Source organism: Triticum dicoccoides, chromosome 5B, assembly GCF_002162155.2.
Source record: "Triticum dicoccoides isolate Atlit2015 ecotype Zavitan chromosome 5B, WEW_v2.0, whole genome shotgun sequence".
NCBI lineage: Eukaryota > Viridiplantae > Streptophyta > Magnoliopsida > Poales > Poaceae > Triticum > Triticum dicoccoides.
In genome coordinates, this window is record NC_041389.1 from 323,415,858 (window position 1) to 323,437,419 (window position 21,562).

Sequence of the window (21,562 nt, forward strand, 5' to 3'; positions counted from 1 at the left end):
TTATTTGGTTTCTACACCCAATGATAACCCGAAATACCATTTTGTTCGAATTCATCTTATTGCTCTATATGAGAGTTTGTTATCTCATTGTTTATAGTGTCCTATATCTACTTGAGTGGGATATTCCTATGAGTATGTGTGCAATGCATATCTTATATGCTCATTGTTTTTTTTTCTTGGTTCATATGTTGAACTTTGTGTGCTATCATATGTTGATTTGTCACTTTGATTCATTTTGGACAACATGAATGACTAGTGTTGTTATTGGAAGTATTAACAGTTATGTGGTCATTTGTCCAATTTATATCTCCCTGGATTTTGGTAGGCTTATGCATGCATATTTACTATGTGTAAATTCACATGCCTTGTTTGCCTTATTTGATCCAATATATATATGGTAAATCCATCAAATTCTTAATAGCTATGATGTGCATGAAATTCAAATTCATATCAATAGGCACATATTTAAGTGGTTTTACCCTATGTGTTGTAGTTATGCTAACTATGTCGGACCCAATAAGTTTGGGGACCATATTGTACTTAAAATGTTTTAGGTACATTTGAGAAGCATTGGGTGCTTGGCTTATTCATGAAGGTGGTGGCACTATGAGGAAATTAGAGCCAAGCTTGGACATTTTATTTGATCTACAACTTCATACCAATGCTATCTCGGTAACAAGTATTTACTTCATGCATATATATAGAAATGGGGTTAACCTTGTGTAGGTTCCATCATGGCATGAATTTCTTGACTCATTCCTGTGATACTTGTTTCCTTTCTCAAAGCATCCCAACAATGATCTCTTGTTGCTAGTTGTGATGTCTTTGATGGTTGTGTGTTTGGAGTTCATTAATATACAATAAGATTATATTAAGCCATGTGCCATGCTTTCAAGCAAAGATCTCATTGGTATATTTTATGACTCCCGTTTTGATATCTTATTCCTTCCTTTTGTAACTATTTTCTGTGTACATCCTTCTTTGTGGATATCATCTACCTAGTATCTTATACACGTGAGAGGAGTTACATCTCTAGTTGATATCCCTATTCTTTCATGTCCACCATTTCATTCACTTTTTATATCTTTTTGGTGGCTCCATGGAAGCATTTGTTGAATGAGTGCATGTCTTACCTCTTTCCATCTTAGTGCACTCATGTTTGGTGAAGATTGTTGTTCTCATGCTTGTCTTGACAAGCCTATTATTTCCTATCTTCATCATGGGTTGTCACAAGCTTTGATTTTTAGTTTGCTATTAGTGAGCTTGTGAACCCATTTTCTTGATGTGTGTGTGACCTTCTTAACTTCATGTGTGTGGGAAGGACATGTCTTGCACCTTGTATCTCATTTACTCAAGGCTATGTTGATGCTTAATTCTCATCCTTATACTAGTCTTCTCAAGTTCTTTGACGTGTCTCACACACATCATTTTGGTTGTGCCTATTCTTAGGTTGCCTCATGTACATGTTGCTCAACCATATGTTTGTTGCAAATGCTAGGCTTCTTTTCTTATCTATGTTTGCTTGCAATTGTTGTGTGTTCCTATTGATTTTGGGGGAGTGATGATCCTATTTTGTGCACTTGTATCCAAATAAAAAAATCAATTGTGCACAAATCATGGGGAGCTTCTCTATTTTCCTTAGAACACTCCTTTACCCAAATCGTAATATTCTTTTATTCTTTTGGCTCATCGGATCTTTTGATTGCTTGCTCCACTTTGTGTTATGCAAATGAGATCAATTTGTGCCATGTGTTTTGTGCCATGTGCCTTGCTATTATGACTAGGCTCAAGTTGTATAATAGTGGATTCACTTGTGGATATCATGTTCTTATCAATTGCAACATTTCTTTTTTTGTATACGAGTTTCTTTGTGGATACATATCATGGTTATTATAGGCCACTTAGAAATTTTTATACATGAAAAAGTTCATATCTTCGTATCTGGTTGCACTCTATAGATTTCGAGCTCCTTTAATTGTTCATCATTGAATATGTGCATTTGTTTTCACTCACATTTTGTTATATGCACACATCAAGGAGGAACTCATACTATATTGGTCTGCTAGATGTTTTGTCTTCCATTTTGGCATTTGTTGCCAATGGGGGAGAAGTTTAGAGGGTTTAAGATAAATATCTTTTCTAGTTCTTGTTGTCACTCATGCATATCTACCCTTGTTATATATTCTTATTGCATGGATGAGTCTTGTATATAGAGAAATCTTCTCCTAGTTTATGTCAACCAATATATGCAATGACATTCAAAGTTCATTCACAAATTCATATATTATGGGGGAGTTTGCTCTATATACTATGGGTGTACTATCATCAAATGCTTGTGTAGTGTATTGATGATAGTACAACCATCCCAAGTATACAATTTATCCTTGGATAAATTTCATGCTTGTTTAAAAATTCATTGTATAAACCCTCTTGTTGAGATTGTCATCAATTACCAAAATGGGGGAGATTGAAAGTACATGTAGTCCCCATGTGTGGTTTTGGTAATTAAATGACAATCTTAATGGACTAATGTTTGCACTGAGATATACATTTGAAGGAAAGTTCCATTTGCAATGCATGAAGAATATTGGATGAATTGGTGGATGAAATCCATCAACATCTATATATGCATTGAGACTTGATAATGAATGACAATTCCTATGAAGAAACAATGACATCAAGTTATATAGGAAGGTTTGTTCCATGGGTGATGCAAGAAGGATATTGAATGGATTCGGAATGAATGCCATATACATGTAGTTGTGCATCAAGATTAATCATGGAGCAAAGATTAAGGTTGACCAAGATGAAGATCGAAGATTGAATTCAAAGATGGTCAACACACAAGCGCAAATCATGTGCCACGTGAGATCTTGTGGTATGGTAAGAATTTGTCAATTGCGCTTTGTGTACTAACCCATACTATGTGTTGCCTATGTTTTTGAGAGGAGATTCTCATGGGCTCGCATTGAGAGAGATATTTCAAGTGTCTATGAGAGGATGACATCAAGTGTTGATGATCATGGTTGACAAGGGCAAGTTCAAGATAACTATCCCGAAGGATTACATGCTTGAAGCTTGTGGATGATCACATGATGGACACATGAAGATAAATACAAAGCGAAGCTTCCCACATTGTGTATGGGGGAGCTACTTGAAGACTTCACCAATGTCTTGCCATTCAACTTGATCCAAGAAGAAACTTCAACTTCAAGCTCAAGTGAAAGGCTCGAGTCAAAGGTATTAATTCCTTCGACGTTAGTGTTGTGGAGTGATGAACACCGAAGGAACACATACACTCAAGAATGGATTATTGATAGCTATGTAGTGTAGACCTTTTATGATTCTTGAGTTATAGGGATCCCGCACTATTAAGAGGGGATCAAAGGGGTTCGTGATAGATTTGCTCAAGTCAACATCTTCTCTACACAATTCCACTCATATCCTATATACCAAAGAAAATCCAAAGCCAAATAGGTTACCCAAATACATGATAAAACCTTTGCATATTTTGCATCCTCCATTTTGGTTCATCTTGGGTGGTTCTCTATGTGAGGACCTGGGTTTTTTTCATAGCTTCAAAATGAGCCCAAGATCATCAAAATCGGAGTCCGGATGTAAAAGTTGTGCCTGTTTCAGTTTCTAGGCTGCAGCAGTTTGGTTTGGCCGGATCATCCGGGTCCTCTCCCATATCATCCGGGCTTTGCCCGGATCATCCGGGTTCCTGCCCGGATCATCCGGGTTATTCGTAAAATTCATCACAGAAGCTTATTCCGCTAGCCGGATCATCCGGCTACCCACCCGGATCATCCGGGAATTGCTCGGATCATCTGGCTATGTCCCCGGACATCCGGGTATCTACTTCACCACATTGTATATTGACCTTCCTGGATCATCCGGGCATTGCCCGGATCATCCGGGTATGCATCCAGATCATCCGGGCAGGTCAACAACTGCGGGAAACGGCTCTATTTTCTTTGGGGGTATAAATATCCCTCTCCCACTCCGGGGGAGGGTTGAGCACTTCATCCCAAATCATCCCAAGAACACAAGTGGCTCCCTCTCACTTCGCCTACACCAAATCTTAGATCCCGGAGAGATTAGTGAGTGTTCTTGAGAGTTGTTCCAATCAAAAGATAGATCCTCTCCCTCTCCCTCTTGTCACCAAAGCAATTCGTGATTTGAGCAAGTCTTTAGCATTTCCCCCTTGATCTTGTTACTCTTGGAGGTTGGAGACTCCTAGGCGGTAGGAGTGCTCCGGTGAGGAATCAACTTGTGATTTGTCCCCCGGAAAGTTTGTGAAGGTTTGGAGGCCGCCTCAAGGTCTACCACTAGTGGTTGAGAATTGCCTTCGTGGTGATATCTCAAGGAGAATAGGGTGAGCCTTCGTGGCGTTGGTGTGCCTTCGTGGTAACATCCACCTCTCTAACGGTGACTAGCTTCCCTCCAAGGAAGTGAACATCGGGATACATCCTCGTCTCCGTGACTTTGGTTATCCCTAACCCTAACTCCTTACTTGTGGTTGACTTTGGTCATTTGACCGTGCATTCACTATATCTTGTTGTCCTCATTATATTGTGGTGGTTGATTATATTGTGTTGGCCATTTCCTTGTAGAGATTATTTAGGCCTACACTTCATATTCCGCAATTCATACTTGCTACTATTGATATACATTGTGATTAGTGTGAATTGCTAACTTGTGTTATAAACTTCCATATATTGTGATATTGCTCAAGTAAGTTTGTGTAACTTACTTGAGTTTGCTTGTATCATTAAATTCCATATATTGTGATACAATTTGAGTAAGCTTGTATTGCTTACTTGTGGTTGTGTGTATTATTCATTTCCATACCTCGTGATATACACTGAGTAAGTTTGTGTGACTTACTTGTGCTTACTCATATCATGTTGTTCTCATCTTGTTTATGCTAAGTTGTTGGTGCACTTAGTGAGCCTAGTATATTTAGGATTTGTGCTTGAAAAGTATCCGCTTAGTTTATTTCCGCATTAGGATATAGCCAAATCCATAAAAGATTTTAAAACGCCTATTCACCCCCCCCCCCTCTAGGCGACATCATGGTCCTTTCAGCAGCAGCGTCGTCGTCGCATTCCTTCTTGAAGGTGTTGCTCGGTGCGCGACGCCTCGGAGTGCTAGAAGCGCGGTGGTACTTCTTCGGAGGGTGTAGCGGTTGCCGGCCATCTTTGTTTCGTCGATCTGCCATTGTCATCATTTGTTTCTCTTTCTTTTTCTCTCTTTTTCTTTTGGGCTTGTTTGTGTTGCGGCCCCAGCAAGCTCGTGTATTGGATGGTTGCTTTATAATCTAAAGCGGGGGGACCCTTTGTCGGGAAGGTACTCCTATCCTGGACCAACATGATCCCCTTGAGTATGTGCGGCCTAAACCAGTACTTGTATTGGATCAGTGGTTGCGACTACCCTTGAATCGCGGGGAGTGAGGATGTGAAATCATCGAGTCTTTTGGTTTTGGATGGGGCACCTTCTTTGGTGGCGCTCTCTGGGTCACTACTCTTTGGCCCTGTTTGAATCCATGGGTTAGAGTTAGTTTGAGCTAGTTGGGCTCAAATAGCCCTAAAGTGTCCAAATGCGAGGGCTAGTTGGAGCTAGTTGTATCTAACCCACCCAAAAAAACTATCCAATCCAAAAGATGTTAATTGGAGTTAGTTCTCATGGGGTCACTGAAAAATCACTTTTCTCTCTCTATCCCGCCAGCCAAGAGGTGCTAATTGAAGCTAGTTTTTCTGGGGGCCATTGAAAAATCACTTTTCTCTCTCCATCAAATGCATTTATTGTCAATCTAATCCTGTCATCCATCGAAACACCTCTTTGGCTAGAGTTAGTTCAAAGTTAATCATGAGATAGAAACTAACTCTAATCTCTACCTAAGTTAGAATATTCAAACAGGACCTTTGATGGAACATGCGCCATAACTGACGGGCAAAGCTTTGAGTTCGTGGCTTCTTGATCGATGCACACTGCTGATAGTGCGTGATGGCATGAGGGGGGACGATCTATTTGGCAATATATGGACATTGAGGTTACCTGGTAGGTCAACTACTGCAAGATTGTTTATGTTTCCCTAAGTACAAAAATAGATGGATCTTATCGGGATGTTGTATTATATGGAGCAGGAGGTTGGCGTGGTGTTAATATTTCAGAAAATTATTCTGGTACTAACAACATCCACTTGTATATACGTAGTACACCTGGCAAAAGAAGATTGATTATTGCGAATCAACTTGTGGTTGGATGGTTAGAAGGACAGTGGTATCCCCAGCCCACTAGGGTTCAAGTCTTGGTGCTCATATTATTCCTGGATTTGATGTGTGCGTTCGTAGGGTGAGTGTATGCGCGTATGTATGAGCCACCATCCATGATCCCTCTTCTGCCCGGTCTAACTTTCTGTCTAATTTGTCAAGAGCATCTACAACCGGACCCATATCTGTCTGAACGCCCGAGCAGCCATCGGACGCCCCATGTCCGGCCCAATCGCCCGGACTGGCTGGCAACCCCATATAGAGTCCATATGTGGGCCGGATATGGGAAGCCCGAACGCGCCTGACATGTCGGATCTGGTCCACTCTGGCTCACCTGACTCCATATAAATTGGACCATATCTGCACTCTGGACAAAACCCTAGCCGCATTCCACTCCACTTCCCTCCAATACATTCCTCGCCACCCACAAGCTCCAGTCCGACAATCTTCCGCCTTCTTTGGCATGGCGGGCAGCCATCGGACGCCCCATATCTGGCCCAATCGCCCAGACTAGCCGGCAACCCCATATCAAGTCCATATGTTGGGCGGATATGGGATGCTCGGACGCGCCTGACACGTGGGATCCGGCCCGCTCTGGCCCACCCGACTCCATATAAATTGGACCATATATGCACTCTAGATCAAACCCTAGCCGCATTCCACTCCACTTCCCTCCAGTCCATTCCTCTCTGCCCACAAGCTCTCGTCTGACAATCTTCCGCCTTCTCCAGCATGGCGGGCAGAGGATCCAAGTCCTAAACCTCCTGATTCGTCGACCCGGAGCTCGCCCCACGTGGCCTTGAGGAGCAGATGGTCGTCTGCTTTACGCTCTGCTGCTCCCGGGAGGAGTCGTCGACCCGGAGCTCGCCCCACGTGGCCTTGAGGAGCAGATGGTCGTCTGCTTTACGCTCTGCTGCTCCCGGGAGGAGTCGCCCGACGGGAGCGGTCGGACTCCATCCGATGGGAATCCATTGCGTTGGACGTTGGCGAGGCAGAGTCGCACTATCCGGCACCACATATGATGCCCAACAACCCCTGGCGCCGCAACCGCGTCGTGGTGGCTGGCTCCGACCACGACAGATCCATCATCGACCTCACATCCATCGGCTACGCGCAGGGCACAGGCTCCAATGAGGAAGAGTGGGCCATGGGAGACGGCGGCAACCCGAGTCCCGTGAGCCGGTCAGTGTCCCATGTCCTACTCTACCTCGCCGACGACGGCACCTCCACTTTGAGGGGCTCAGCCGGCCGTCAGACATGGACAAAGCGGAACAGCAAGGACGGTCGTCGGCTCAATTTTAGACTAGGTTTATGTTGCATGTAATCGTATGGATTTGATGATTCGGAAATAAGGTACCCGATTGTGGACCGGAATTTTAGTGTGTTGTCCGGTGACTGTCCGCGAAAGCGTCTGGGCGCGTCCGCGGGCGTTTGGAGGATGGAATTGGCGAGTTGTGATTTTAGATGCTCTAAGTAGTATTGTCTAAGACTAACTCAAGTGGAGTCGCCATATCGTCGATCGCCATCCATCATATGAAGTGACGCTTGTTAGGCATGTGTGTAAATACAGTGTCGCCAACGGCGGCCTTCATTTTGTTTTTGTCATTTCCTTCAAATTTATTGGGCAATTTAAGCTGAACTTAATCTAACCAAAAACATGCATCAGCACGATAATTATCAACTACTCTTAATGATCTAAAACTTCTCATATTAGTTTAGAAAGGAAATACTATATATTAGTAAAATGCATCATATTACATATATTTTGCGACCTAAAATGTTGTTAAGTGACATTCTCAAAATATGCAATGTCGCTATTCGACATTGCTAGAACCGCCTAGTTTAGTCGGTGCGCCGCCTGGTCCTCCTCCTCCTCCTCTCTCTCTCTCTTACTCTCTCTCTCTCTGTATGTGTCTGTCTCTTAACGAAAGCGGTATTTTTTTATGGTTCCATATGTCTTGGTTTTTGCCGGTTTTCATCGAATGTTGGTTTTCGTATGATAACACGGGGAACCTGACACCCATTTCCATAAGTACGTACACGCTTTACAACACCCAGTTATTCCCACGTTTTCTTTCAGATAGTTATTTGTGGACTCCACTATAAATCTAATGTCAGATTTTTTTACCATAGCAAATTTTGTTCTTCGAGGATGGCAAGTTTAGTTGACGAACATGACAAATACGTCTGAGTTTATTATTTTATTTTTTCTGTCAGAAAATTGCCGTGCTTGCAAACTACATTTGCCATCATCGCGCCAATATAAACCATCATGAAAAGCGTCAGATTTATCACTCCTAAAAATCCCAGTCAGATTTTTTTTCCGTAATTTGTTTGCACAAGTTGAGAGTAGGAATAGCAATTTTGTTTCCATATAAGCGTATGTATGTACTATATACGTACACCCGGTAAAAGAAGAACATGCAGTCACGTACATACTGCATATGGTTCAATCATCCATCCATCCACAGTTAACGCCTATCTCTTTCTTTCTGTTAGAACAGAAATTCCACAGAAAAATATCACTCCTGTGCAGCCTGACGTTTCCACGGCGCTACGACCGGCCTGGCGGGGCGGCGGCTAGGGTGGCGGAGACAGTCGCAGAGCCGCCGGAAGAAGTCGACGACCGGCTGGATCCGCGACAGCAGCACGAAGACCGGCCCCAGCATGCCGCCGGTCACCGTCATGATCGCCATCGGCTCCATCGCCCCCCGCTTCTGGTGAAAGAAAGATCGCCGCAAGACGCAGAGATTTGGTCTCTGTTGCTAGCTAGGTGAATGGAAGGTGACACAGGAGATGCAGATCTTATATGCTGCCTTGCTGCGGTAACCGCGGGCAACCAAAACGCACGTCTATTTATGGAGGGAGGGAGCAGTTATCAGTGCTTGGCCAAGATCTGATTCAGTGCATGCAAGTTGAAACATACGGGAGATTTCTTTCAAGTCGTGGTTCAGGTAACATCAAATACATAATGATATACCAGTTGCAACATCAGGGGGCGATTACATATACATACATATACTATATATACTGATTGATAAGATACATAGAGCTCGTGCTGCTCATGTCTGGGAGCACGGTAATTTCCCTGCCATGAGAAGCATGGAAACAGTAACGCGCAAATGGTACATCCATCCATTAGCCAGGTTAATCAGAGCTACTAGTTACTACCATCTTCGACAACACGATACAGACTCGGTTATTAGAATCCGATGTTTTGCTGCTGCTACTACTACTACTTCCTCTACCGATATGATATGATCCTACTCGAGCTATGCAGCCAGCGGTTACAATGCAAGCAAGAACTGCTATAAACCACAGAATAATTTCCTGGCGTCAAATAAGATAATCGATTACCTGCTCCGCGCATCTCGAGCCACTCCGATCATCATGGATCATATCCATGACGATCTTCGATATGAGCAGGAAACAAGGTCATCATGGACCTTCGATCGTGATCCTGCTGAAGGAGCGGGAAATGCCGTCGCCTGCCTTGAGGCTGTGGAGCTCCGACTGGATCGTCTCCATGATCTTGGCCTCCTCCAGGTCCGGCGTCGGCACCCTCACATGCATCGACCCTTGCTTCGCGGGGCCAACGCTGTCCTGGTTCCTCAGAGCTTGCTGCTTCACATAGCTGTACAGCTCCTGGTGGAAAGGATGGTCGTACGAGTAGCAGTCGACTTCGTCCGACGACGAACCCGAACCGGACCCTTCCCTCTTGCAGAAGTGCGGGAGTGACGCGTAGTCCATAACCTGCGATGGCCAGCAAATACAGTAGGTTTCAATCAGAAACTCGCCAATGTGTCATGGCTGGATGGGGCTCATCAGCAGCTACCAGATCAACTGGACCACCCAAAAATCAGGAAGCCAGTTGTTAGCACTACTTTGGGGTCAGTTTATTCGATTTTGCACTAATCGAAAGTGTGTTCTGTTCCATCAGAGAATATAAGATGGGTGTGTAATGTTGTGCCCACTACCACACAGAGTATAAGATTAATTCAGAATATATACCTTCAGTAATTCATCTCTTCCAGGGCCATATAAGACTTTGATCTTCTTTTTAGTTCGCTCTTGTAAAAGAGGCTTCACAACCTGGTCATCAGTGAGCAGAAACTCCAATCAGTTTACTGGAAAGATGTAGCTGTGCCAACAGCCAAAAAATAAATCAAGTATATGTGCACTGACCTTCCAACATGCCGAAAAAACATATGGAGCATTCACAATGTAATACGTCTCAGTTTTCTCAGGATAATTAAGGTCATCAACAGCTGTTATCGTGCTCAACATCTGCATCATGCACAAAATATCGATAAAGCACATTGAAATGTTTATTTTCCTCAAAAAGTAAATGCACTTGGAAGGCAAAAAATCAATGCGTAAACACAAGCAAGCGCAACCCATGGGTTGCTAGATCAAATACAGCAGTGTAATTGGCAACCAGCAAAAATGCAGATCTCAGTCTGATATCAGGTAATTTCCATCCTAGATTCATGATATTTAGGTTCTGGCATGCACATATGGCATCTTCAGCGTATGAATCTCGATCAGTACTAAGGTTGGACTGGATCTCAAGTTCTGTATAACTCATCTCTTAGACAAATAAAATCTAGCATGGCTAGGCCAAAACGTCCTATGTTTTAAAATGCTCATAACTTATAAGGCTGTGTATCTTTTGGTCCAAATATATTCGTTGACATTACGTAATAAATACTATATGTCATCGTGTTCGAGAAAGAAAAACAATATTTCATTCCATGACACCACACCTGACGAACAATAATTAGGTAGCCCAACACTATCCCTGGCCCCATTAAGCAACATACACATAACTTTCTGACCAGCTGACACCTCACTCGGAATAGACAACTCCGATGTCAAGGATCGGGACAGGATGGCCGCAAGAAACCAAATCATATCAGAAGCAAACGGGGGAACAAAAGTATGACATATTTTATCAGGCCCACAGATGACTTGATGGAGGAACAGAAGCATGAGAGATTTTATCAGGCCCAAGACAACATGATGGCCATTTATTTACTTAGTGGCATGTAGAGTTGTTCATAAATCACTTCTGTGAGCAGTGCTTCAGTCTTCATGACTCCATATCTTTTAGTTAAACAATTGGACCACTAGCTCCAATAACGTAGGAATATTAATAATGTTACTTCCCGCTATCTCAGTAATTATGCAGTTTGGCAGAACTAGAAAAGTACTGTCAACTGTGCCAAGAATTCGGTCTTCGACCAACAGAAACAAGAGGCCTAATGTATTCCTTCAAAGTTCATACCACTCATTGCAAATTGTCATTACAAATAAACTCGATTCTAAACATGATATTGTATTCGTGATTCTATTTCCCCTTCAGCTCCTATTATTTCAGATAGCTTGATGACATGTAGATGAATTCTAGGACTGTTACCAAATGTTTACGCTCAGATATGTTATATAAAAAAAGCACAGATGCAAGAAACCTATGGAGAGTGCAGTTCATATCCTTCAGAAGTTATCCAAAAATTCTGATCAAAATTTAAGAATGCAAGAAATAGCCTACCTTTATTTGGTTCAAAGCAGAAAGCTTCAGGCCAGTCATATCCATAACTTTCAAGCAGGTGTTAATCTGTTTTCCGGACATCTCAGAAGCACCTGGCTAATGAAGAGAAACAAATATACTTAGTACTATATGTTTATGTAAATCTGTTCTATCAATATGAATAATGAATAAAAAAAGCACTCACCAGGACAACACGATCTCGATACTCATTCATCTGTATGTGAGACTGCAAATAGTAGTTCACCTGCAGCAAAGTGAGATATTTTAGAAGAAAAAAAAAGTCAAAAAATAGTATTGTGTGTCCCTATTAGTTAATCGATCTAATCAGTAGCTAACTGAGAGTCATGCGTCTCAAGAAAAAAATCATTTATCTGATCATTAATCTTGGTAGTACTTGATCACTGCAACTCAGTCTCAGAATTAGTGGTATAATCCCTTACAGTATTTTGGATTTAAACCCAAAGACTATGAATTCCAAGACAGTTAACGTTAAACACCTACCGATGCTCTGTCAAAGGTACTGAGCCCAACACCGAATGCATAGACAGGTTGACCCTGCAAAAAGCAACCATAGGAAATTAGAGCAAGGAAATGGAAAGAATGGTTTGTGAACATCTTCAGACTAGTTGCCCGACTAAAGGAAGGCATATTATTACCAGTATTAAAAATATAATCAGAGATCTAATGTTTGTTGACAACCAGTTCGTCCAACAAATGAATCAGCAGGAACTGATCAAATGGTACTATGAAAAGCATGGAAATTTGAAGACAAAACTGGGCCTGATTATTGTACCTGCTTGGAATATCCTGTTAATCCAACAAGCAGTGTATCACGAATAGATCTATACAAATCAGCGGGCAATATTGGTTTCTGCATCGAAATAAAATGGAGGTTGCTGGTCAGAGGAATAACATATGCTAAAACAATAGTAGTACTACAGTCCTGGTCGACGGTAAAAAGCACTTACGGCAAGAACGCTGTCAATCTCATTCTGAAGCCTCCAATTTAAGCAGTCCATTAGCTGCACCAAACAATCAAATGCTTTATATTGGAGATCACAAGTTGCTTCATCAACAGTACATTGTACTATAAGCTTCTGTAATAAGCTTTTACCATTTTGTAAGCTTTAGGAACGTTCCACTCTCTGGCCTTCAGAAAACGCAGCACAGTCCCTCTTGGATATCCTTGGTGCACATTCTGTACACATAACAGTAATTAAGCACTATTATTTGTTACCCCCTACCAAGAAGTTTGATCTCAAACAACAGTGCCAGAAACTGACTCCTCGGCAACGCAACACTGTATTACGGTATAAAAATCATGAAAAAGGCGCCACTGATATCGTGATTCCACCGCGCAGAAGAGATAGAAAAGAAAAGGAACTGTTGTTTTCTCAGTGGAGATGTCGAATTGCGATCCATCATCAGCGCTTGCGCGATGCGCTGCCACCCGAGAGGTCCGCGAAGGCGATCATACTCGTCAGGACAGGGACTCGTCATGGACCGAGTAAAGGTCCAAATCATCGATTCAGACCTCTCCCCTAGAACAGTCAAGGCGACATAAAAACAAGGTGCGTCAAGATCAAACGACGGCAACTTGTCCGGCCATTAACTCGCGCTCGCTGAGCTCCACACGCTGGCTGGATAGGTGGCCCAAGTTCAGCTTAGTTTATTCCTCGCGTGTGGGCGCAGACTGCAGAGCCCAGCTCTCCTACCGGTGTGATCATGGGCTCATGGCGTGCTTGACCTCGCAAGGTCCTGTCCACTCTAGAAGCGTGCTTGGAAGCAACACTCCGGCAAGCCGGCAGGCACGACTTGAATACGAAGAAAAACAGCGTTGGAGCTCCAAACAACGAACATGGGAGGCGCCGCGCCGACAAAACAGTTGCGGCTGATGTACCAAAGTTGTTTTTTTTTCCTTCTTCTTCTTCTTCTTCCCAACCACGGCATAAGTACCGAAATTGCAATTAGGACCTAACCAAAGTACTAGTGCTTTTTCAGATCAAAGAAAGTGCTACCGCCTCCAACATCTAATGAGAAGAAAAAAAATCTCTCTATGCGTCTAAATAAAAAATAAAATAAGAAGTGATCGGGTATAGCCGAAAGCATAGTTTAGCTACGGATCTCTATCGTGGTGACGAAAGCCACACAAACGTCAGCTGTATGGGTGGGGGCAAAGGCAAGAACACCAAAGTAACAATAACAAGAGACTTTGAAGCAAGAAACAGATAGTACAAAACAACAATCAAGCTCAAAATCACAAAGTAAAAGATCCAGAACGTTTCATCATCTGCTAACAAGTAGTGGGGCAAGATGTTTTTTTTTTACGAACGGGGGTAATGAATGAGCAAGAGAAAGTCACATGACAAAGGAAATCTCGGATTTGATCATAGTTTGAAGCAAGAACAAGGCTAATCGAAACCTCAGCTGAGCTCGGGAGAACAAGAGAGCCTGCAAGATCCAAACATTATCAAGCTAGGCAGCCAGCGAGGTAGGGCGAATCTGCCTAACCACGAACCGAGCAAAATAAAAGGCTTAGCAACCCCCCAAAGAAGACCAGAAATGTAAACCAGCACACGACAACAGAGGCAAAATCTAGACGCAATTCAGCTGCGACCGACCATACCCAACGATGACAGCACCAAAACAAGAAATTATGCACAGGACAGCAGCGAGAGAACAGAGATCCAGCAAGGGCGGAAAGCGGAGCAGATCGGCACCTGGAATGTGGTCTTGAGGGGCTCCTTCACTGCAGGAAGCAAAGAAGAAAGCAAGGGCGCATCTCAGAAACAAGAATAGCCGGCAGAGAAGAAAGGGGGGAAAGGCCTGCTTTCATTCCATTCCCTTCTCTGAAACGAACAATGGAAAGAAGAGCAAGAGGTAACTCACGCTGCTCCATGAGGACGGAGAACTGCTTGATGGCCTCCTCCGAGGCGGCCGCCATTGCCGGCGACAGGAGGAGGGGGAGACTTGCGGGGCTCCGGAGCTGGAGGAGAGGTCAAACCTCAAACGGGGAGAAAGCAGAGAGAGAGAGAGTCTTGTTTGCCTTTTGAGCTCAGCTCCCCCTGCCAGCAGCCCTCGCTGGTCCGAGGTGACGCTGCTGCGCTCTGCTCCCGCACGGTGCGTATGTGTGGGGGGTGAGGGGGAGGGGAGTAGGAGGAAGGCGCTGCTTAAGGAGGAAAGGGACAGCGAAAGCCCGTTTTATTTTCGTTTTCTCGTTTGTTTATTCGGGGTTAAACTTGGTTTGGGTTTGGTGCTTTTCTGTAAAAAGCTGCTGGTAATCACTGTTACTGCCACGGGGTCTCGTTGGGGCATGTACAACGGTGGCATATGGATACATATGCCCCATGCCAAAAAGTAATTTGAGGCATTTACATTTATTTATTTTTCCCAATGCAAGCTATCATTAGTGGGGCTCATTAAAAAATAAAAAATAAAGACTCTAGTACACATACATCTCTACTTTCCACTTCACCTTTTCAGCTTTTGTCACCGGACCACACTTTTTCTCTTCAAGCACCCGCCTCCTGGAGAGGATCTCGCTTCCCTATCCGAACCTACTTTACATCATATCCGATCCTACATGGCATGCGAGGCATCACCTTGAGGCTATGCATTGTACATGCCCTTACTTAGGATGGTGTTTTTTCTGCTAGTACCAGCTGCACTGCTGTCTAACCTTGCCAGGCGGAGTATAAACACGTGGAACTCACTGTTCCACTGTTAGGCCGAAAGCTGCACACTCTTTCGTCACGAGAATGTTGGGACCAAGATAATACTCCCTCCGGTCTTAAATATAGTCTCTTTTGATATTCCAATGAGGGACTACATACGAAGCAGAATGAGTGAATTCATAATCTAAAATATGTGTATATACATTCATATGTAATTTGCATTGAAATGTCTAAAAAGACTTATATTTAGAAAAGGAGGGAGTACTTTAAGGGCTCATTTGGTTGTTGGGGATGGAAAAGCCTGGGTAATAAACCCCAAGTGGGGATTTCCCTGCTCACATGGTATCCCCGTACAAACCATGGAAAATATCATGTTGCAGTTTGGACGCTGGAGGAGGGGGGAAGAAGGAGGACTGGAGGCCTATGACAAGGGGTTGTCGTTGGATGGAGATGGCAGAGAATCAGGCATCGCGTCGTGGGTTTCCTCCCAGACCCCTGGCGATGTGGAAAACTGCCCCGTGGAAACGACGCAGATCGGGATCCATAATCCCTGGTGAGCAAGCGACCAAATGCTCCTGTAGTTTCCCGCGGGCCGACTTTGCCCCGTGGGCTGTACGCCTCGGTTTTGGACGAGGGTCCCTGAGGGATTACGTGGAACCAAACAAGCCCTAAGACAGACCTGGCCATATGGGCCGGCACAACCCGGCACAGCCCGGCTCGCCTAAAAATGGCTTGGCACGACATGGTTTATGTAGGCCCTTTTATAAAAGGGTTGCACAGTGCCGGCCGGAAGGCATGTGCTCAGGAGGGATCAGCCTGGCACGCGATTTGAAAAGGTTGGCCCAACATGAGACAGTTGTGGGCTAGCCCGCGTTAGAAGTTGCAACCAGCACACACTACAAAGGCCAAAATAGCTATAACAAGACCCAAAAAATACTAAAATAGACTAAATATTTAGATTAGAGCATCTCTAGCAGGCCCCGTAAAAGGGCCGAACCCATATAATTCCGGCGAGTATACGGGTTCGACCCGTTTTTCTGGCCAGAATAGACCCCGTGTCCGTGGCCCGGCCCGTAAATAATTTACCGCGGCCCACAGAAACTTTTTTTCGCGAATACACAAAAGCTTTGCATATCTTTGCATTGATAGATAGGTTGGCGATACAAGAGAGCATTACAAGATATAGAGGCGGCTAACTAGCTCGTACACAAGGATGGCAAGCATCAATAGCCGTGGCACACAGGGCAACGGTGTCGGGGGTTGGGTGCGACATATGCCAATGGATGGCTTATCATGGTGGGAGCGAGTAGAACGTCGCCGGTGCCTGGAAGCAGGATAAGGCGTAGACACGAACGCTGGTGTACTTTACCCGGGTTCGGGGCTCTCCTAGGAGATAACATCCCTAGTCCTGCTCTGCGGGGTCTCCGCATGATCACTAAGGCACAAGTGATACAATGATGCTCCTTGAGCTGTTTGCTAGAGGCAGAAGGAGGCAAGGCTAGCTCTCTTCCTGCTCTAGGGGGTGGCTAGTTCTAATGGAGTGGGAACCCTTTGCATGGGTGGCCTGGGGGGTTTATATAGGCCTACCCCCCAAGGGTACAATGGTAATCGGGCCGGCTGCTAGGCCCGACCGTCAGTGTCTCCAGCTTCCGGCTTCTCAGCCGACCGCTGGGGCCCGCCGCCTAGTGGGCTCCGCCGACTGGTTGGTGGCTTCTTACTGTAGCCGTGTCGTTGGTGACGGGGGCTTGATCATCTTAGCGTGGCTACAGTCCCACCGCCTGGTGGGAGGTCATTGTAGCCACACCTGGTCTTATCAGCTTAATGGCATGCTTGCCTCGGGATAAGGGACGGTCGCCTGCTGGAGGCCGGCCCCTCTTGAATCTGCCTGGTCAAGCTTCCGCCGTCTTCCTTGGGGTCACTGCCCGATAGGGCCTGCCTCTGGCAGGCCGTACCGATAGGCCGTCGTGGGAACAGGGCTCCGCCTGCCCGAAGCGACGTCAGGGGAGACATGGCACAGTGCCACGCCGTGCGAAGATCTCCGCCTGTACGGAGCACTGTAGCCATGCCCGTCTCAAACGTGGGAGGCGACGTGTTTCACTGTAGCCATGCTCTGTCTTGTACTTTCGACGGGGGGCTCGGCTGTGCCGTAGACGTGAGGTGGCCGCCTGCCCGATGCCGCCCTCTTTGGAGGGCGGCCGCCAGGAGCCGGCCACTCGGAGCGTCGTAGTCTTGGATCGGCCGTCCTCTGGCAGCCGGCCGCTGCGCCAGCCGGCCCCAGAGGGTGAAGCTTTGGCTCGGGCCTAGCTAGGCGGGGCTGGCCCAAAAGTCTTGATAAATCCTGGGACTCGGGTGAGCCTACCCGTGGCCCATTACTCCGACAAACGCTTCCGCTGCGGGTTGGGCCGGGAGGCGGCGGGTTGGCAGCTGCTTCCGCCTGCTGTGCTGAAGAAGTCCCCAGGCCGATTGTTGAATTCCCCGGGCTGGGTTCTGAAGTCCCCGGGCCGGGCGCGGTTGTAGCAGTCCCCGGGCCGCCTGCCGAAATCCCCATGCCGGCCTCTGGGGCCGTCCAGTCGGATCCGGCTGCTTCTAGGGGGGCGGCACGAAGATGGAGTCTGAATCAGGAGACGGCTTGACAGACGGCTTCAGAAGGCGGCATAAGGCGACGCCGGCTGGTATTGCTTATCGGGTGGAGCCAATCCGTGCCAAGGCATCTGCTTGCTTGTTGTCATTTTTTGGCACGTGAAGGAACTCGCACCCATCAAAGTATCCGCTGAGTTGCTGCACGAGGAAGCGGTAGCTTGCCATGTTTGCATCCTTGGCGTCCCAGTCGCCCGACGACTGCTGGACCACCAAGTCGGAGTCACCATAGCACAAGATCCGTCGAATGCCGAGTTCCTTGGCAAGCTGGAGCCAGTGTATGAGTGCCTCATATTCTGCTACGTTGTTGGAGGCGGCGAAGTGGACTTGCAGCACGTATTTAAGCTTGTCGCCCTTGGGAGAGGTGAGGACGACGCCGGCTCCTAGACCAGTGCGCATTTTTGAACCATCAAAATGCATCCGCCAATGAGTGGAGTCTGGTGCAGGTAGCAAATATTAGGTCTCGGCCCAATCGACGAGGAAGTCGGCCAACACTTGTGATTTGATGGCGGTGCGAGGCTGGTAGTAGATGGTATAAGGGGCCAGATCAATAGCCCACTTGGCCACTCGGCCAGAAGCATCCCGGCTTCCAATGATCTCAGCAAGCGGGGCTGTGCAGACGATGGTTATTGGGTGCTCTTGAAAGTAAGGGTTCAGCTTCTTGGCGGCAAAATGCACGCCGTAACACATCTTCTGGTAGTGAGGGTAGTTTTGCTTGGAGGCGGACAACACTTCACTCAAGTAATACACCGGTCTCTGGACCAGCAATGCTTTGTCCTTCTCCTTGCGCTCTACTACCATGACTATGCTGACAACCCGACTGGTGGCTGCAATGTAGAGGAGCATGGGCTCCTTCTCAGTCGGAGCTGCCAGGACAGGCGGGGTTGCCAACATCTTCTTGAGGTTGAGAAATGCCTCGTTCGCCTTGTCGTTCCACTCGAAAAAAGTGGTCTTCTTCATGAGTTGGTACAGGGGAAGAGCCTTCTCGCCCAGCCGACTAATGAAACGGCTGACTGACGCCAGGCAGCCGGTGAACTTCTGCACGTCCAGCAATCGGGTGGGCACTTTCATCATCTCAATTGCGTTGATCTTCACGGGATTGCACTCTATGCCGTGCTCTGAGACCAGGAAACCAAGAAGCTATCCGGCTGGTACTCCAAAGACACATTTCTCCGGGTTGAGCTTGATCTGGAATTGATGCAAATTCTCAAAGGTCTCCTTGAGGTCCTCCAGCAGCGTGCCATGCTTCTCCGTCTTCACCACCACATCATCCACCTATACGTGGGCATTTCTGCCGAGTTGCTTGAGGAGGCACTTCTGCATGCAACGCTGAAATGTGGCGCCGGCGTTCCTCAAGCCGAACATCATGGTCAGGTAGCAGAAGGCTCCAAACGGCGTGATGAAGGCGGTCTTCAGCCTGTCGGCCGGGTTCAGCTTTATCTGGTGATAACCTTAGTATGCATCCAAGAAGCTCAACAGCTCGCATCCGGCTGTGGAGTCTATCACTTGATCAATCCTTGGTAGAGCGAAGGGATCTTTGGGGCAGGCTTTGTTGAGGCTGGTGTAGTCAATGCACATGCGCCACTGCTTGTTCTTCTTCAAAACTAGGACTGGGTTGGCTAGCCACTCTGGAAAGAACACTTCCATGATGAATCCTGCTGCTAGAAGCCGGACTATCTATTCTCCGACGACTCTTCTCTTTTCTTCTGACAGGCGGCACAAGGGCTGCCTGACCGGCTTGGCGTCGGGTCGGACATGTAGCTTGTGCTCGGCGAAATCCGTCGGAACACCCGGCATGTCCTTGGGAGACCATGCGAAGATGTCCCGATTCTCATGGAGGAAATCGACGAGCTCGCTTTCCTATTTGCTGTCAAGGCATGCGCCTACGACAGTGTGCCTCTCCGGGTGCTCCGGGTCCAAGGGTATTTTCTTTGTTTCCTTGGCCGGCTTGAACGAGCCCTCAACCTCCGACTCCTGGGGGGTGGGTGACATTTCCGGCTTCTTGCCCGCCAACGCCACCACCCGGTCAAGGAGCCGCTTCTCAGCTGCAATCACGAGGGACTCGGCCAGCCGGCTGCTATCTGCGGCGCAAGCGACCGACTTCATGTAGTCTCCGACTACTGTCAGGATCCCCTTGGTACTCGGCATCTTCATCTTAAGGTAGGCATAGTGGGGGACCGCCATGAACTCGGCCAGAGCAGGCCGACCAAGCAGCGCATGGTAGGGGCTCTCAAGGTCCACCACTTCAAATTATATTGGCTCTCGGCAGAAGTGATTCTTGTCTCCGAAGAGGACATCAATCTGGGTCTTGCCGATTGGTGAGCAGGAAAGGCCAGGGACTATGCCATGGAATACAGTCCGGCTGGGGACGAGCTGCTTCTGCTTGATTCCCAACTTCTCCATTGTATCACGGTACAGGATGTTGATGCTGCTGCCGCCATCTATCAAGACTCTGAAGAAACGGGCTGCCCGCCTCTCCGTTGCAAGGGTCGCTTCTAGGACCTGGGCATACGAACCAGGGGAAGGCATCACTTCCGGGTGGTCGGCCCTGCTCCAACTGATAGGCTTCTCGAACCAATGCATGAACTCTGGGGTGTTGGAGGCTACTGCTTGCACTTCTTGTTGTTGTTGCCGCCTGCTGCGTCTGTCGTCGGCCATGCTGGTAAACACAACATAGGCTCCGTGTTCCTCCGGGTACTCGGCTTGTAGGGCGCCGACTGGTCGGGCCGCCGGCTGCTGGGGCTGAGGAGGCGGCGGTCCGGCAGGCGGAGGAGGCAGGAGTCCATCTCCCTTGGCGATTCTGGCGAGCTAGTGACACTTTCGAGTGGTGTGGTTGGACGGCTTCGCACCACTATGGAACTTGCAGGGTGCATCCAAGGTTTGCTCGTAAGAGAAGGCATGCAACCAATTGGACTTGCCGCCCTTCTGCCGCTTGGGGGATGGCTGCCCTTCTGGCTGCTGATCCTCGACCGTTGCCACCTGCCGGCTGGTAGAAGCCGACTGGGTGGCCTTCCACTTGTTATCACCTGGTTGTTGTCGCCGACTGGTGTCAGCAGCCGGAGTCTGAGGGGCCTGAGGGGCCACTTTGCCGGACGCATCTACCAGGATTTCCGCCTTCATGGAGGAGTCGGCCGTGGCATGCTTGTCGGTGATGACCAGCAGCTCATCGAGGGTCTCGAGCTCGTCACAGAGGAGGCGGTGCTTGAGGAGGGTGCCCTCTCGGCACCTGGCGGTGAAGTACTCGATCGCCTGCACCTCGTGCACGCCCTTGCAGGAATTGCGCAACTCGGTCCAGCGCGTGAGGTAGTCGCGAGTTGACTCCGTGGGCCCTTGGACGCACAAGGAGAGCTGTCGGGGCTTGGGAGCCCGCTTGTAGGTGCTGGTGAAGTTGCGGATGAAGACCTCAGTGAAATCAACCCAGCTGT

The 21,562-nt window shown here is 47.0% G+C and overlaps 1 protein-coding gene and 1 pseudogene across 1 annotated transcript; both read right to left on the bottom strand.

Moving 5' to 3' along the window:
• Positions 1-8,980, bottom strand: part of LOC119309466 — a 128,862-nt pseudogene extending 119,882 nt beyond the window's left edge.
• A 241-nt stretch (positions 8,981-9,221) lies between these two features.
• Positions 9,222-14,983, bottom strand: LOC119308689 (phosphatidylinositol/phosphatidylcholine transfer protein SFH9-like). The gene is made up of 11 exons (XM_037584823.1): positions 14,716-14,983; positions 14,547-14,575; positions 12,941-13,024; positions 12,795-12,848; positions 12,620-12,697; positions 12,328-12,381; positions 12,011-12,070; positions 11,827-11,922; positions 10,461-10,562; positions 10,287-10,367; positions 9,222-10,028 (listed from the first exon to the last, which is right to left on the bottom strand). Exons 1-11 carry the CDS (start codon positions 14,768-14,770, stop codon positions 9,714-9,716), a joined length of 1,008 nt encoding a protein of 335 aa, XP_037440720.1. The 5' UTR covers positions 14,771-14,983; the 3' UTR covers positions 9,222-9,713.
• Between the last annotated feature and the right edge of the window lie 6,579 nt (positions 14,984-21,562).

Excerpts from the sequence above, each read along its gene's own strand:
- LOC119308689 (XM_037584823.1), bottom strand. The coding sequence starts at position 14,770 with ATGGCGGCCGCCTCGGAGGAGGCCATCAAGCAGTTCTCCGTCCTCATG. Across the intron at positions 12,382-12,619 it reads TAACAGGATATTCCAAGCAG|GGTCAACCTGTCTATGCATT; the intron begins GTACAATAATCA and ends TGCTTTTTGCAG. Across the intron at positions 12,071-12,327 it reads GTACCTTTGACAGAGCATCG|GTGAACTACTATTTGCAGTC; the intron begins GTAGGTGTTTAA and ends ACTTTGCTGCAG.